The sequence below is a fragment of the Electrophorus electricus genome, chromosome 2, assembly GCF_041902795.1.
Source record: "Electrophorus electricus isolate QZ-2024a chromosome 2, ASM4190279v1, whole genome shotgun sequence".
Lineage (NCBI taxonomy): Eukaryota > Metazoa > Chordata > Actinopteri > Gymnotiformes > Gymnotidae > Electrophorus > Electrophorus electricus.
The window spans coordinates 42,865,923-42,882,503 of record NC_137498.1 but is presented as its reverse complement, the minus strand read 5'-3'; the positions used below and the strand labels follow the sequence as shown (position 1 = coordinate 42,882,503).

At 42.1% G+C, this 16,581-nt stretch overlaps 1 protein-coding gene across 3 annotated transcripts; it reads right to left on the bottom strand.

Moving 5' to 3' along the window:
• Window positions 1-5,685: 5,685 nt before the first annotated feature.
• On the bottom strand, window positions 5,686-16,190 carry mtx1b (metaxin 1b). 3 transcript variants are annotated; one of them, XM_027027807.3, is made up of 8 exons: window positions 16,046-16,190; window positions 12,366-12,435; window positions 11,677-11,756; window positions 8,627-8,719; window positions 7,450-7,632; window positions 6,793-6,869; window positions 6,529-6,686; window positions 5,686-6,338 (listed from the first exon to the last, which is right to left on the bottom strand). In XM_027027807.3, exons 1-8 carry the CDS (start codon window positions 16,124-16,126, stop codon window positions 6,121-6,123), a joined length of 960 nt encoding a protein of 319 aa, XP_026883608.2. In that variant the 5' UTR covers window positions 16,127-16,190; the 3' UTR covers window positions 5,686-6,120. The 3 variants fall into 3 exon arrangements, with proteins under 3 accessions (XP_026883608.2, XP_026883609.2, XP_081561243.1); XM_027027808.3 differs by having other exon boundaries at window positions 5,686-6,335; window positions 16,046-16,184; XM_081705117.1 differs by lacking the exon at window positions 16,046-16,190 and adding an exon at window positions 15,892-16,035.
• Window positions 16,191-16,581: the final 391 nt, after the last annotated feature.

Below are 16,581 nucleotides of genomic sequence, written 5' to 3'. Positions count from 1 at the left end.
TGGTTCACTCATTTACGATGCTGTAATCACGGTACGGCTACATGTCTTAATATCTATGATTGCAGATTTATAGACGTTATGGCGTGTAATAGTACAAACAGGGATTTAAACATTTTTCTGAAAGTAACAAATTTGGATACAAAAATTGGCAACAATCCTTTAAAGTTAGTCAACAATCCTTTAAAGCAAGACCTTAACTCAGGTAACTAGTAAAAGAAACGAAAGACAGCAGTAGGGGAGGCAATGCCTTTGGCTAAACCCTCTAGTCACTGTAGAAAAATGTTCTCAGATTACGCACAAAACACACAATCCTCACATGCCTCCCCAAACCCCCATCCCCACCCAACCACCCCAGCAGAGGTCTGCTTCATGAGAGAAACATTATAGTCAGCTTTTGAAAGCAAGCATAAAAAAACAGCAACACATCACATATCTCACAATCCTAACCCTAATCCTCTGACCTGATAGTATCCTTCTCTTCACAGATTAACTTCGTTCTGGCTGAATATTACATTGTGATGAACTTGCAGATCAATCCCTGATATTCAGGTATTAAGCTATGTGGTCTAACGTGTGTCAGCTGATAATAGTGAATCCAGTGGGCAGGTTCGATGTAAACCTATCGAAGGCACCGAAGTGTGCCTAGACAATGGAGTGTCTAGACCAGATGGAATGATAATTGGACTTCACATCCAAGAGAAAAGAGGAGGAAAGCTACAGGACTTCAAGCAGTTTGGATAAAACGGGATCCTCCAATGGAACTCTGTCAGTAGAAATGTATTGTAGTAGGGTGGGACAGGTTGGAAACGTCACCCTTATTTCTGAATATTTCTTGACAAATCACCATGCTCTATCTCTTTTGGAATAAGAATACAAACAAAGACAGTAGCTTTTTGGGTTCAGTCCTCATATTATTATTATTTTTTTTAGGACATGGTTTTACATTTTATGTGTCTACTCTAAATTAAAGTAGTTCACTAATTAATGGTTAATTGGTTCTATATGCACACTGAGTTGTAACCCACTGACAGCAGACCTGTGCTCTGGTAACTTTCTCTGGACTTTGTAAGTATATGCCTCAACCATGATAAAGATCTCTATAAAGAAAAGGAAGCATTTGAGGCTCGAGAAAGTACAGTTACTGGACACAGTGATCTATATGCCCTTTCTTTGGGAGGTGTGTGTGTTTTCTTTTTTTTTTGGGGGGGGGGGGGTTAGTAGCCAATTACAAACATCCTGGTGTGTGATGATACAGAACATCTGTGAACAAAAACAAAACAAAAAAATCCTAAAGCTACTACTGAAATTTTCAAGACCCCCCAGAGCACAGGAACAACAAAACTGTGTTGAGAAAACAAAAATGTAAGCAGCTGAATTAGCTTGAAAGGCTGGTGTTACACATGAAGGAAAATCTCTCCCCAATATCAGCACAGAACAGTACAGGTAAAACTGAGATGAGTCAGCACAAAATAGTACCCACAAATGAAATGGTGCAAAAAGCTACCACATCTAACAACTGATATATACCTATTCACTAGGAGCACATGGCCTGTAAGACCACGTTGGTAATGACATTGTGGTGGTGGGGCGATTTTAACTGTTTATCTTTCTACATGTTGTAACTTAGGTACAGTGATTGAATCTTTTCTTCTTCTTCTTCTTCTTAAATTGACCAGGTCAGTATGCTTTGCCACACTTCACTTCCTTTTGGGGATCCCAAGTTTCCCTTTTTTCCATTATTATTGTTCACAGTTCATTCATGGTAGTATCAGTATAAGCCTCCACCCACTCACAGTCCCTCCCCTCAACTAATGGTTCCTCACCTCCACCCATCTAAATGAAAAGAACGAGACAGTAGCTGAACTGAACAAGACAGGACAGGCAAACAAGACAAGGCAGGACAGAGAAACAAGACAAGATGACAGGACAGAAAAAAGACAACAAGACAAGACACAGAAACAAGAACAAGTAAGCCAAGTAGCAATGAACCCTTTTCCCCGCAGCCCTGTGTGCACGCCATAATTATGACTGCATCATTATCATATTCTATGTCTGTTTTCAACATTTTCATAGAAATGTTGAAAAGAAAGAGAAGGAAAGAGAAATTAGCTCTCAGTCTATTATGAAAACTGACACTAGGTTTCTTCAAATTATTTGGTGTTATTTTTAGATTGCTATGAGTCTTTCCATGTTGGAGTGATCTGTACAGAGGTTAAACAAGTGCCTTATTGAAGATTGGCTTCTGTCCTTATTTTTCAGCATTAAAATGTTTTTGTCAGTAGTAAGTCAGAGGGTTTCCACTTCAAGTCCCACAACTGCCAAGTTACCACTGTTGGGCTCCTGAGCAAGACCCTTACATTTACAGCATGTATCTGACACTTTTGTCTAAAGCAACTTACAGTTATGACTGAGCACAACTTGAGCAACTGAGGGTCTTGCTCAGGGGCCAAACAGTGGTAACTTGGCAGTGGTGGGGCTTGAACTGGCAACAGTCTGATTACTAGTTGAGTCATAATTGTAAGTCACTTTGGATATAAAGCATAAAATAAATGCCATAAATGTAAATGTAAATGTAAGTGGTAAGTGATATTAATATAAATGGTTTAAAGTGGTTGCGAACCAGGATGAAGGTTACTAAGTAACAGTACAGTGGGACAGACAGGGATGGCGAGGCCCAAAATCTCTACTAGTCTGTCCATGATCGACAAGATCTGCTCAAATTATATCATAAGCTGCTTTGGATAAAAGCATCTACCAAATGATGTAAATGTTAATTTAAGTTTTAAGTTTTTGCTCATAGAGAAAATATCATTGCATATTTTTTTGCCATATGAGATTGCATGTTGTCTTTACATTTATATTCCGTTGTTCATTTAGGAGTCTTTATATGCTAAGAGTTTATGTAGTTGTGATAACGTTTTCTGAGGTTTGAGATAGTATAGTTTTGTAGAGGAAGGGAATGTGATTACAAAGGTTTCTGATATTAACTGATTTCTTTATAACATCTTTAAGTTATTTGTGGCATATTATATTTTGATAATATCAAAATTCATAAACAAGCAATCAGAGAATAATGGTGCCAAGATGGTTATTCCCCTTTGACTCTTGGCTGGGAGGATGAAGGGATTATTGTTCATTAGAAACATGGGATTATTCCATAAGGGGGTTTTGATCACAGGGAGAGAAGCTATAATTAAGTATTTTGTTTGATTTCCATTAAACATATTTACTGTATTGATATGATTTTTAAAATATTTTTGTCTGAAGGGTTAGTCTGTTAATGTCTAATTCTTGAATTAAACTGTCCTCGGTGTCTAACCACTGTTGGTCTGTATTTACATTACATTTATGGCATTTAGTTAACTAACAATCACAGCTGAGCACAACTTGAGTAATTGAAGGCTAAGGGTCTTGCTTAGGGACCCAATAGTGGCAACTTGGCAGTGGTGGGACTTGATGTGGCAACCTTCTGATTACAAGTTCAATACCTTAACTACTGAGACACCACTTTAAGACTATAAATTGACTTTATGGTGGCACGTCTTTGACTGAATACCTGAGATTTTACTGCACTGTTAGATGAAAACAGCCAAGAATTCAATGAAAAGACAAAAAATAATGGTGATAAAACAGGACAGCAGCGATTTCATGTGTGCAAGAACGTCTTATCTGTCTGTGTAGCAGAATGTCCCCTTGGTCTTTACCTGCTGAGGTTTCAAATATAGCAAAACACTGAGCTGGAGTGCTTTCTAAGCTTCCTGTTAATGTCCAGGAGAGCATCCAGTGTAGGTGGAAAACAGGACTAAAGTCTTAAATTGACGCTAGCCATGAGCTGTCGTGCATGTTGATCTAAACATCGGGCTTTGTAAACTGTGTCAGGAACAGACCTGGGCCAGGACCCATGCTGCAGTCATGAAGTCTGGGAAGCTTGTAGAGTAGAAGAAGGCACCAGTGACAAGTCTGTAAGAGGCTTCTATTCAGCTGGTGTCACTTAGTGAAATATATAATATATATGAAAAATCCCACAAACAAATCCTGAAAATGACTGATTTGGTAAGATTTGGGGAGCTTATGGTACTTGACGGTTGTAGATTCAGTTTAAATAAGGCAGATGTAGCCAAAAATGTAACTTTCATAGGACAGTTACTTTGTAGTTAATTGATCCCAGTGATATTCTTGCCTAAGAGGGTTTCCATGTCAACACAGTGCAATAATTCCAAACAAATAACCAACCAAAAATGTCTCTCTAAAAGGTGACCAGCTCTACCTTTAGGTTTTCACTTTCAGTCTTAGCTGATGCAATATACAGCAAAAAGAAAATTACCTGAATGTCAGGGTTTAAAAAATAATTAACTATAAAAAGTAGTCTGTAAAGTTTAAAAATGTTTGCATGTACCTAGAAGTCGGTGTTAACTGTAGGATTCACAGCTGAGACTAGACTCAGGCTTAAGTGTTGGCGGTGCTAGCTCACACCAGCTGTACAGTAGTCTTGCACGTCTGATTTGCTGAATTGTTTGTAACGAAAGATTGCAACGGGACTCCTAGGCTCCATCAACACCATCAGTATTGTGTTAATTCTGTGTCAAAAATTTAGAGAATAGAAATTATATTTTACAAGTGCTCTGCACGCACAGATAATAAACTTAAGAACAAACATAGCTCGCAAGCACATATGAGTTTCATATGTGGAGAGCATTGTTGAGTAAGTTTTCAAGTTTTGAATGGAAAAGTTTTTTGCCCATATGTGATTTAAGTGGAAATAACAAGGTAGAGCAAATTTTAAAGTTTTGAATGAAAGCAGTGTTTTGTTGAGTAAACACGAAGGTGTTTACCTGTGCATTCAGTGCTGATAAGCGCATTCAAGTTGTCTGTGTGTGCAAAGTACCAATGTCCTCTCAATATTCCCTTTTAAAACAATACCATACATCAAGTTTACTGAACGTCAGGCTCACATGGTTTCTAGAATGTTCACTTTAAATACGTTTTCTCTGGTGCGTTCACATGGCGACTGTTACACGTCAAGAAAGCAATTTTATCGTTTGATGAGGTGTTTAGTCTGCCCATTAAACACCACCAATCCACTGCCCCGGTTTCATTCAGTGTTCCCCCACTGTTTAAACAATTCCAAGAAAATATTTAGAGGATAAAGGATGGAACCAAGCTGACAAACTGTACTTTGGGTTGGATAATGTTTATATAATTGGCTTTTGGGCCAGATGATAACGTATTACTCATTTCATACAGTGCTTCGATGTTGTGTTTGGTGCCAATAAAGAGGTCGGAGGTTAATAGCAGGCTCGGACAAGCTCTGCCCATCTGTTTGAGTTCAGCACATTTGCAGTCACTGAACAGCAAACTTGCACTTAATATTTTCTATTTTAAACATTTATCCAATTGCTACATTTCTGCCTCCAATACCCTGATGCAACTTGAACAATAACAAAAAACGTGGGTTCTGGAAACCATTCTCCTGAATCTGTACTTGAAACAAGGTTATGGGGGGGGGGGGAACGACGCTCTCTAAACATGTCAAATAAATGAGCTTTCATCCAATGAGTATTTGGTCAATAAATGTGTGTATTCCATTGTTTTAAAACAAGAGGTTACATGAGACTGTGTTTGTAAGACATCTTGTTGTCTGAGCAGTGTCCTATATGCATCAAACAGATCTAAGCAAAACATAAATCTGTTAAAAGATGTTTTTAATGAGCCTGATATCAATTAAAAATCCATAAGCCCAACTGAAGGAAAAAAGCAGAAAAACGAATAAACAAAAAATATCTTTACTCCAAATAAAGCTTTTCTCTTTTAGGTTCTGGTATGATACCAACAACATTGGCACCAGTATTTTAAACAAGGACAATGAAATCTTTAAAATAATACTAGTTATTAATCTTAAAAATAATTGTTTAATGGTAACGAACCTTTAAAAAATTTGAAAACAAATGAGCACCACGGGGATCGTCTGCTAAAACAAGCTCACAGACACCTTCATCGAGCAGTTCCGGGAGATTTAAGTAGAACCTCCAAAAAGAACAGGCCATCTTTGAACAACAGGCCGGCACCCACTGACGGCAGCCTGTCCACACATTGGTCACCCACTGACACACTTCCATTTTTTTAGTCCTCCTCCTCCCCCTCCTCGTCAACGTCATCATGCCTGGACTCCTGTAGATGTGGATGGGCGCTCTTGATGGTGATGATGCCAGTGAGGATGGCATAACCCAGCATGGCCCCCATGGCAAACAGGACGGACATGACTTGGTTCCACCTCTTGTGGGGTTCATGGTCCATGTCTCCGCCATCAGCCTGCGTTGGTGCCGTATGGACTGGAGCTGCTGGGCAGAAAATTGAGGCGACGCTATTTATGATACAGGAGGGAAACTTCCAGACAAAATCTACTGTTAAGCTCAGATAACGGAAGAATAAGCGCTCAGCATCAACAGACGTTACCAAGTGTGATTTCCAAAATCCCTTCAAAAATAATTTTTTGAATCACTGAACATTTTGAGGATCACCACAATATACCTTGGATCTCGGAGGGGAAGTAAAGTGCCAGGATGTTAGTGCAGAAGAGCTGCAGGTTCTCCAGGGAGCTGAGGTATTGTTGGAGCTTCCTGTTTGGGAGTTTAATCTTCAGCAGGGGAGCCAGGTGCCCGAACACATACGCATCCAGCGCGGACGGCCTGCAGGGATTCGAGACATGTTTACGGCATTTGGCAGATGCTCTTATCCAGAGCTGCATCCATGCTCAATATGACATCAAAGTCCACAAACTTTGCGGCAACTTACGAATCTCCAAAGAAGAACTTCTGTGAGCCGAGCCTCTGTGACAGTAGAGTCATGCACTCCAATGCTTCCTGGTAGAGCTGAAGAAGAAGCCATCAGAGAAAGAAGAAATCACTCACCATTTCAGAAATCAACCGTTTACTCCTACAGAAGTAGGAGCAGGATTATTTAGAACACATAGAAGCTTTGTAAACCATTAAAACCCACCAGTGGGGGAGCTTGATTCATATAACAACATGAAGATCTATAAGCATGAGTTATATGTTGTCTTTATCAGTATCATACTCAATCAAGAAGAATCCATTTGACTGCTTTATACATTCATTGTCATAGCTACCTACAATCCAAACAGAATGTGGATGACACGTTGCTATAGCAATGAGCCAACTAACTAAATTCCTGCTACTTTGGAGATGGAAAAATGTAAGACTTAAGCAAGTCTTAAAACATTTACAAAATCTTTTTAACCAGTGAAGCTTCAAGTGAGCAATAACAATATTTCATATTTCAAAATAAATCTTGATCCACGTTTGTCATGACCTCCTGTTGCACTTTTCTGTCTCTACCCCCGCCCCCTTCAGCTGTTTCTCAGGCCTCGGAGTAGTGCTATGTGCTCGGCCCTGTCTGTGTCCTGTCAGATATCGCTTCCTCCTTCCTCACCTCCTGTTCAAGCTGCTCACCGGGCTCCAGTGCGGGGTCCTCCCTGACCAGCTGGAGCCGCCCCAACCTCTGAGCATGCATGCGGTTGGGCAGCACGAAGTTGAGGGGGAAGGGGACATTTTCTGCGTACCAGCGCCGGGTGACATCCACGTAGTTCTTGCTGTCGATCCACAGTGTGTAAATCTGGGTGTAGAGATCGAGACAACAGATTACGCAGCATGAAAGGACAGAAAAACCGAACCAACCGGAGAGGTCAGTAACGTTATGCAGGATTACACACAGTCCTCAACTTAGAACAGCCTGAATACTGCTGTCAAAATTTCAAAGGCGAAATGAGATTTTTCTCTAAAAATGTAAAAGACACTCTGTAGGTGGTTTCCAGTCATAAATCAGTTTATGTGACTTTCCACAAGGTGTCTCTGACAAAGAACAGAGTTTAGATCTGACGAAGACAAGGAAGCATGTTAGTTACGTTAGTGTGAATGGACGGTCAACAAACACACATGCACGCACGCACGCACACACACTCCATACATGCACAAACACATGGACTTCAGTGCTCTTCATCACTGCAGCTCCCTCCTAAAGTGTGTGTGTGTGTGTGTGTGTGTGTGTGTGTGCTTCCTCTATGAGCACATCAGCTATAAGCACATGGTGACCTCGTCTGATCTGATTAAACATTTCTTCGCAACAAACATTTGAGTGGCTGGGAGGTCGTTATGGGCAAGAAGTCTTTTTATTATATGATATTTATGATTTCTTCAGTAATGTTCTGTGACTTCCACAGGCCTACATAACTGACACGCAGAGAAAACAGATGATCTTTCACAGGCTGACCCCTTCTAATACCGCCCTGCAAACCCAGAGCAGTAAATCTGCAGAAAGCAAGCAGAAGGGATGCCTGACCTCTGGGACTTCATATGTGTTCATGTGCATCCTGTAATGCTGGCCATTCTGTGTATGTGCGGGAGGGGACCAGACACCCAGCTGACAGAGATGAGGACCCATGTAACTTGTAACCCATGTAACTTCAGACAAAGGGAGAGTCAAAGGATTGCCATTATCTGTGAAGAATGTATGCCAGAGGTTGACTCAGAATGTGTCAGCTAAAGTGAATGGCTCATTCTGCAGACAAATCACTGAGCACCTTCCACCAGTCTCTCTCCGCGTGTCTCACCAGAGCTGGGAGCAGCTTCTCCTCCAGCAGAGAGACAAAGGCCAGTGTGTCTGCACCCTCCTTAGCTGACAGGTCATAGTCTGCGTTGTATTTCTGAAACACAAGAGAAGCGCACGTCACTGTTAGCACTGGCGAGGGCTTTCCTGTAGCTGTGAAGTGATAAGCCCTGTGTGCTCTTGTCAAACACCGTCTTCTCGCGCGCTGCACCCTGTAACCTCGGGCCGTCTGGGCTGTGCACACGGTTCTCCTCCACAACGCCAAACAGAACCCCACCATGGCCACGTATGAGCATACAACAGCAAAACACTTCAGTAGGGACAAACACTGCGCTCGCCACCACGGGTCTGCACAGCAGCTGTGCTCTTTGCCTCCCACGGTACTCAAAGCCCACCTCAGTGGCCAATGAAGGGCTCTTAAAACTTAGAGCACGACCTATAACCATACCAGGTGAGGCACAAACCACAAGGCTCTATAATTCACACCTTTACATTTAAATTCGCGGCATTTAGCAGACCTCCAAAACAAAACGAGCACGACTGGGTTAAAACTGATTTTTTTTTTAAAAAAAGGCAAAAACTCTAGAAGGGGAGAGCAGAAATGCATTTATGTGTATGAAGAATATTCTTGTTAAGCACAATATGTTTAAAAGGCATTGAGAGGTTGGACATTCACCAGCGGATCTGGATGAAGTGGGTCGTGACTACAAACACATATGACCACTGAGGAAAATACATGGAGGAGCACCTGAGAAAGGGGTGGGACTCAGGGGTATGTACAGGGAGGAGTACATGAGTCTGGACCCTGAGTCTGGACCCTGAGTCCAGATTGAATCCTGGATTGTGTAATCACTAGTTGTTACCTGAACAGTTATCAGATAACAGATTGGCCATGCGGTCAACACAGCTGACTCCTGGGTGAAAGTAGGGTGGAAAATCTGTAGGACGTGAGGCTCGAGGGCTGTGATTTGAAAAGCTCTGTTATCTGTATGCTTTACTGCTTTATGAAAGACAGAGGATGCCAGTGGCTTTTGTGTTGCTCACCGCAGGGGAAATATTTGTTTTCAGCTAGTAGTGATTAGCATGACAGCCAAGAGTGGACATGAAGTGAAGCTGAAGGTTCAAAACAAACGGCTGGACAGCCCCCATGAGACATCACTGAATCCCTGAACAAAACTGGAATTTATTGGAATGCTATTTTCCAGTTGATTTCACTGTAAAAATACCTTGATATATATTTCAGTGGTTAACAAGTTAGATTTTTTAGAATTCCCTATTAGTTTCAGTCCAGCTAAGGAAATGGGCCAAGTCTAAAAATCTCTGTTGGATGGACCCATGTTCTGTCTCTGTGATGCAGCCAATCGTCCACAAACTAAACATTTTTCTTATTTAAAACTGCTCCATTAGTGTATTGTATAACTTCACATTTGCGTAGCTCATTTATTTTCATTTAGGGGCATTTAGCTGACGCTTTTATCAAAAGCGACTTAGAATTATGACTGAGTACAACTTGAGCAATTGAGGGTTAAGGGTCTTGCTCAGGGGCCCACCAGTGGCAACTTGGCAGTGGTGGGGCTTGAACTGGCAACCTTCTGATTACTAGTCAAGTACCTTAACCACTCAGCAGCTAACTTAATATAGTTTAGATAGGAACCATCCAGAAATACAGAAGGGACCAAAATGAACACCAGGACTTCTGCAGGCAGTGATGGAAAGAACACCACAAATATTTTGGTTGTAATTCCAGACCACTTGAACATGGAGCGATAGTGAGGCGGACGCATACGCTGAGAAAAGCAAGATTTATTAAGGACAAATCCAAAATCAGGGTTGATATCACAGTCCAAGGTCAGGGAGCCAACACAGAGATTCTGGGAATACATAATATAAAAGAACAATAAAAACGAAGACAAAAAGAGAAGTAGGCTATAACAATAACACAAGTAGCTATAACAAACAACGAACACCAGAGATAACAAAGGAGGCACGGATTACAAACTGAGGCTAGGAATCACAATGACCAGCAAACTAGGACAGAAAACACAGGATAATGAGGTCGAACAACGAACATGTGATACAAATGAGACAGCAAAAACCAAAAGGACTGGAACAGGAAAGGAAAAAATGAAACACTGACACAAGACAAGGAAACCATCGAGACAAGGACGCTAGGAGGAACAGACAGTGCATTTACTGTTGTTGACATTCATGTGTAACACAATATAATCTGTCCAGCTCAGTAAAAAAAAGATGACATAAAGCTGTGATTTCAGATCTTAAGGTGTTTATGAGAAATGTGAGAATATGAGAAATAAATAATAGATACAATATCTCATATTGGTCTTCAAGACCTTATGGAATTTAGGGAGACCCAGGTCAGGTGGAATCTCAAGTTAAGTCTATGTTTCACCCATAAAGACTCTGGACTGAATAGCCATCTGTTTGTGTGTGTGTGTGTGTGTGTGTGTGTGTGTGTGTGTGTGTCCTCAATGAGTACAGAGGTCCCACACCTGTTTCTGTGCATGTGTGTGTCTTCTACAAGTAAAGAAGGCGCTCACCTGTTCTCTGTGTGTGTCTTCTATGACTATACCGGTCCCTCGCCTGTTCTGTCTGTGTGTGTGTGTGTGTGTGTGTGTGTGTGTGTGTCCCCTCTATGACTACAGAGGTCCCTCGCCTGTTGTGTGTGTGTGTGTGTGTGTGTCCTCAATGAGTACAGAGGTCCCACACCTGTTTCTGTGTGTGTGTGTGTGTCTTCTACAAGTAAAGAAGCCGCTGACCTGTTCTCTGTGTGTCTTCTATGACTACACCGGTCCCTCTCCTGTTCTGTGTGCGTGTGTGTGTGTGTGTGTGTGTCCCCTCTATGACTACAGAGGTCCCTCACCTGTTCTGTGTGTGTGTGTGTGTCCCCTCTATGACTACAGAGGTCCCTCACCTGTTCTGTGTGTGTGTGTGTGTGTGTGTGTGTGTGTCCCCTCTATGACCACAGGTGTCCCTCACCTGTTCTGTGTGTGTGTGTGTGTGTGTGTGTCCTCTATGACTACAAGTGTCCCTCACCTGTTTCCTGAGATGAATGATGATCTTACTGGGCTGGGAAACACTCCCTTCCCCTCTGGTCTGTAATGTAGGCAGAATTCCTGTTAGAGAGAAATACACACAGCACTTTTACCATTAAAGGGACACTGTGGCTGTAAAGTAGAGATGCTGCTTTATTCCGTGCAGAGCTAAAAGAAAAGCTTAAAGATTATGTTCCTTTATAGTTTATTGCTGTTTGTAAACAATGGAATCATTTAAAGAGTATGTGTGTCTCTCAAAACCCTGAAGAATAAAAATAACTTGAAGAATAAATGCCTGTATACAACGCATCTAAACATGTAAAGAGACGTAAAAATTATGACTTTAGAAAAATCTTATTTTCACATCTGCAGAGGTCAGGAAAGTACTGGGCACAAAAATAAACATAACATCTTGAGGGTCAGCAGAGTCAGGAAATGCCAGACCCTTTGACCCATGGATTCTTGAATATGTTGAATGAATGAGCACACAGAACACAGTATGGGGTTTCCATACCCCCGAGCTCATATATTACGCCTTCACTTAGAGCTTCACATAAAAACTGTCAGCTGACTAGTGACCTATAAACACTCTGACCCTGTGATTCTATTAACTTGGTATTACCTCCAAATCCATTACTGGGTCTTTGGAGAGTAGTGGAGAGTTGAACCGGGAGAGTGCCAGGCACCTACCTGTGGGACTCCTCCAGGGGTTGGTGAGCTTGTGAACTTTGAGTGGGGCGCCTGCAAACTTGGCATAGGCCTGGGGAGCAGCAAGCAGAGAGAGACAGCAGAGAGCAGTGTCAGCATCTGATGCAACTTTTATAGGATGGAGAAACAGCCTCGCACCCCCCCGATATATATGGGCAGATTAAAGCACTGAAGCACTCCTAGCTGGATTAGTCAGGGATCATGGCAGGTTTGAGAAACTGATATTTCTCAGATATTTTTGAGGAATTTCTCAAAGATAGTAAGCATCGTGTGTGGCACGGGGGCTTACGATGCTCTCCAGAAGTGCACTGGCATAGGATGCAATCTGAGAGGATATTACATGGAGACTGGTAGGAGACTTAATACTATGAATAATAATTTTCATAATATTATGAAATGCTTCGCAATTTTGTTTGTGAAGACCTCACTGTAATGCAAGGAGCTGATCGTTAACGCCTGAACACAGTGCTAAGCGCAACCCTCATTCACTCGAACCTCCTCCTCAGAGTTTGTGGAGAGGAAGAGGAGGAGGGTAAGGGGAAGCCCAGTGAGATTTGAGGTCATCTCTCTGAGAAACAGACCAACTGTTTTTAAACCAGCCAGGAAACTGCCATTAAATAGAGCTTCCCCTGTGTTAATTCCACCGTGGTTTAGACACTGGGAACCTACAGGACACACCAAAATTCCACCCAGTTTTATGGAAAGTTAAAAGAACCGAATTTCACAGAAAGAGGATAACAGCCTCCTCAGTACAGGAGAGGACAAACTATAGGACATCGCAGCCAGCACCACTGTTAGCGGCCTGAGGACGCCGATGACACTAGGAGAGAGAACCAATTCAGTAAGCTTCACAGAAAACACTCGTATTACTAACGAAATACAGATCCCGCTCACGTTTTTGATTCTGTACTGGGTGATTTATTCAGCGAGTGCTTTGTAGATAGTGGAGACTGGAGGACCCCTTCTGAGCATCCCTGTTCATGTGTGGGCACTCAGACAGCTGAAGCTGCTGGAAAAAGCTCCAGCATGCCTTCATGAAGACCTCACTTGGCGGTTTAAGGAACTGACACCCTTCCTGTATTTTTTCAGAATGCCGTATCCCTGCACAGGCTTAGCAAACCCATGTGCAATTACGCCTATATGCAACAAGATCAGTCCATGTTCTGGCGGGTCGGGAGACTAAAAACTAGAGTGCAAAGTTTCTCACAGCCAAGACCAACTCCCAGACAAGACTCCAAACTGGAAAGCCAAAACCAGTAGTAAAGAAACACAGTACACACTCCCAACAACTTTGTGCTTCAAACTTCCTATTATTTTTCAGCAAGGCTGATGGATGTTTTTGGCAGTTCTTCTGAAAGGTAGCCCACTACTGCCTAGCAAAACAGTGAGGAACAGCGCCCCCCTATGGCCTATAGCCTTAGCCATTACATACTCACTCCCACATCTGCTGAATGACCTTCGTGTGTTTATGGGAACTGCAGCCTCAATTATTCACAGCAGCTATGGCACATTTACAAAGAGGGGAGACTATTCAAGACCACTAAAAACACACTATCTGAAGCAGTTTTTCTTACACAGACTCAGATCAGGTCCACCACCTTGCTGTCCAGACACTAGGAAACAACACCATTCAAAGATGTGCTACTCAAATGGCAAATTTTACAGATTGCTAAATATTTATAAAATTACAATGCAAATGCAATGACGTCATAATAAGGTCTGAAGGACAAAACATTAAATATCTTTTTTTAGTGCTCTATGAAAATATTGGTATGAAAGCAAACCCTGGACTGTGTAAATGCTTCAGTGTTAGGGTGTAGTGGCCTAAAGCATTTGTAAGGAAGATGTGAAGTATCTAATGAATCTGGTATGTATCCAAATAACTAAGAACCACATACCACATACCTAACCCACTCACACAGTGCTCTACATACCGACTTGTTTTAAGAGTGTGGTGGCATGGACATTTGTGTGCCATTGTAACCATAACAACTGGCAAAAAATTTAAAATGTTCAAAAACATTGTAACGAGTAGGGATTGAGTTCAAAAGCTTTCAGTGAAGTATAAGGTTTCCACCTTAAAAGAAGGAGTTAAAAGAAGGAGTTGTGCTCACAGGAACACACAGGAGATTCCCTGTAGGAGCCTGGCAGGACAGGGCACCAGGCTGGCTAGGGAGGACAGTTGGACCAGACAGCAGCACCTGATCCCTGCACTGGTGGGACATTTAGAGCTGCCTGTCAAACACCAGGCCTGAACATTTACCAGGCCACTGACTGATGGAAATGCCACAGGCATTTTAACAAAGGATGCCAGAGTTTATTGCAAAGCTGTCGGGCTGTACACATATGATGTGCTGAGAGAGCCTGAGATAGCTGCAGTAACTACACTTGTGACGAAGTCAGCATTGACATGTGATGACAGAACCTACAGAACTGTGGGTTTTCTCTTCAGTTGTCTATTCCAACAAGCCCTTAAAAAAAGACCTGGAAATAGCTCCGTTGGTCTGAAATCTTTTAAAACTACACAAGCGTCAACAAACAAGACATTTCTTTACTGTCCACAGGAGCCAAACCTTGCTTGCTTTCTTGTACAAGCTGAGGGTTTGGTAAACAAGACAGTGGAGACGCTGGAGTAACGACAGCACAAACATCACAAAATGCCAAATTCTTCAGACCACAGGCTATTTTTTTTTCACAACCAAACTTCCCTTTAAGATCACATTCTTCTGGTTTTAGACTGCGTGTTGACTTGGGTCAGGAGCTCGGTGAACTAGTGAGAGCAGATCAGAAGGCTGCACAAGGGGGCAGAGGAAAACAGAAGCCCTGAAGGACACAGAAGCCACCAGGACTGTTTAGTTTTGTATATGAAGAGCCCTTTGGGGTGCCTTCTCTCGCTTCCCTATGTACACTAGTCAATAACAGGACACTTTGGACAGCAGTGCTGGACACAGACAATCCTCTCTTCTCGTCTGGCTCAGTTCTAGAGTAAATAATAAGTGACTGTCTTAACTAGGCTGGAACAAGACCTTCCACTACAAAAGACCTACAGATAGACAGATCGCAACAACATTGTTTATGTTAAAATCCACATCCAAAAAAAAATGTGCAAACATAATAATATTAATAATAACATTAAATAAATTAATACATTTGGCACAACACACAGAGCCACACCGAGCAAAACCACTGCCACCACACAAACAGCAATGCATTTTAGGAAGTTCACATCCAAATACAGTAACTTATTCTCAAGTTAGCAAGGTGAGGGTCTTGGAGTGGATCAACACTTCACCCCAAATCAACACATGCACAATGGCTAGTGTTAACCTAGCTAATCTAGGTAGCTGTTGAACGAACGAACGAACACACACAACCACACACAACCACACACAACCACACACAACCACACACAACCACACACAACCACACACAACCACACACAACCACAACCACGGATACAGCTATAGTTTCTTTGCTCCATGTAACATAAAGCATTGTATGAATGTACCGTTACTATATAAGGGGTGTCTGCTTTACTCTCCAGCATGGTAGACAGCATGAGCAGGTCATCTCTAGCAACACGAGTCAAACAGCTTCTTAATGAAGCACAGACACAAAATCGAGGTGATAGTTCGTTTTTAATATGCAGCGATGACTCTCACCAGCACAGTTAAACAGTCGATATCAACCGACGGTAATCCATAATCGCCTTTCCAACAGTACAACTGCATGGGAGCAGCCATTCTTTTCCCGGAAGCCCTCGACACCGCGTGAACAAGCACGTGTGACCGCCCAGTAGCGTCACTTGTACCTGCGCAGGAAGCTTTGCCCGGTCTGCGAATAAGTGAGTGCTAAGCTTTCATGTTTAAAAATTAAATAAAAAAATCTTTAGCAACCTAAAATGTTAGGAAAATAAAGTAAGCGTAGTATTAACTGCTTTTATGGGCTTCACACAGCGGTATAGCGCACAATTCTGGGCCCCCCGCCACTAGACGCAGCGTAGAGCACTCCAGCGATTTTCTATTTTTATTAGGGGGTCTGATCCCCTCTTTATATATTTTAGATATATATATTTATGCATTTGGTGCATGCCTTGCGTGCCCTTCCTATATTCCAGTGTCTTCACGCAGAAGCAAACCAAAGTCCTCTAACCTTTCACTGCGCTTTCGGTGATATGTGACCTATACACTCACTAGAG

Bases quoted from the DNA above. Each gene is read 5' to 3' on its own strand.
- mtx1b (XM_027027807.3), bottom strand. From the start codon at position 16,126: ATGGCTGCTCCCATGCAGTTGTACTGTTGGAAAGGCGATTATGGATTA. The intron at 7,633-8,626 runs GTGAGACACGCG...CTCTACACCCAG, and splicing joins AGAAGCTGCTCCCAGCTCTG to ATTTACACACTGTGGATCGA. The intron at 6,687-6,792 runs GTAAGTTGCCGC...GAATCCCTGCAG, and splicing joins AAGTTCTTCTTTGGAGATTC to GCCGTCCGCGCTGGATGCGT.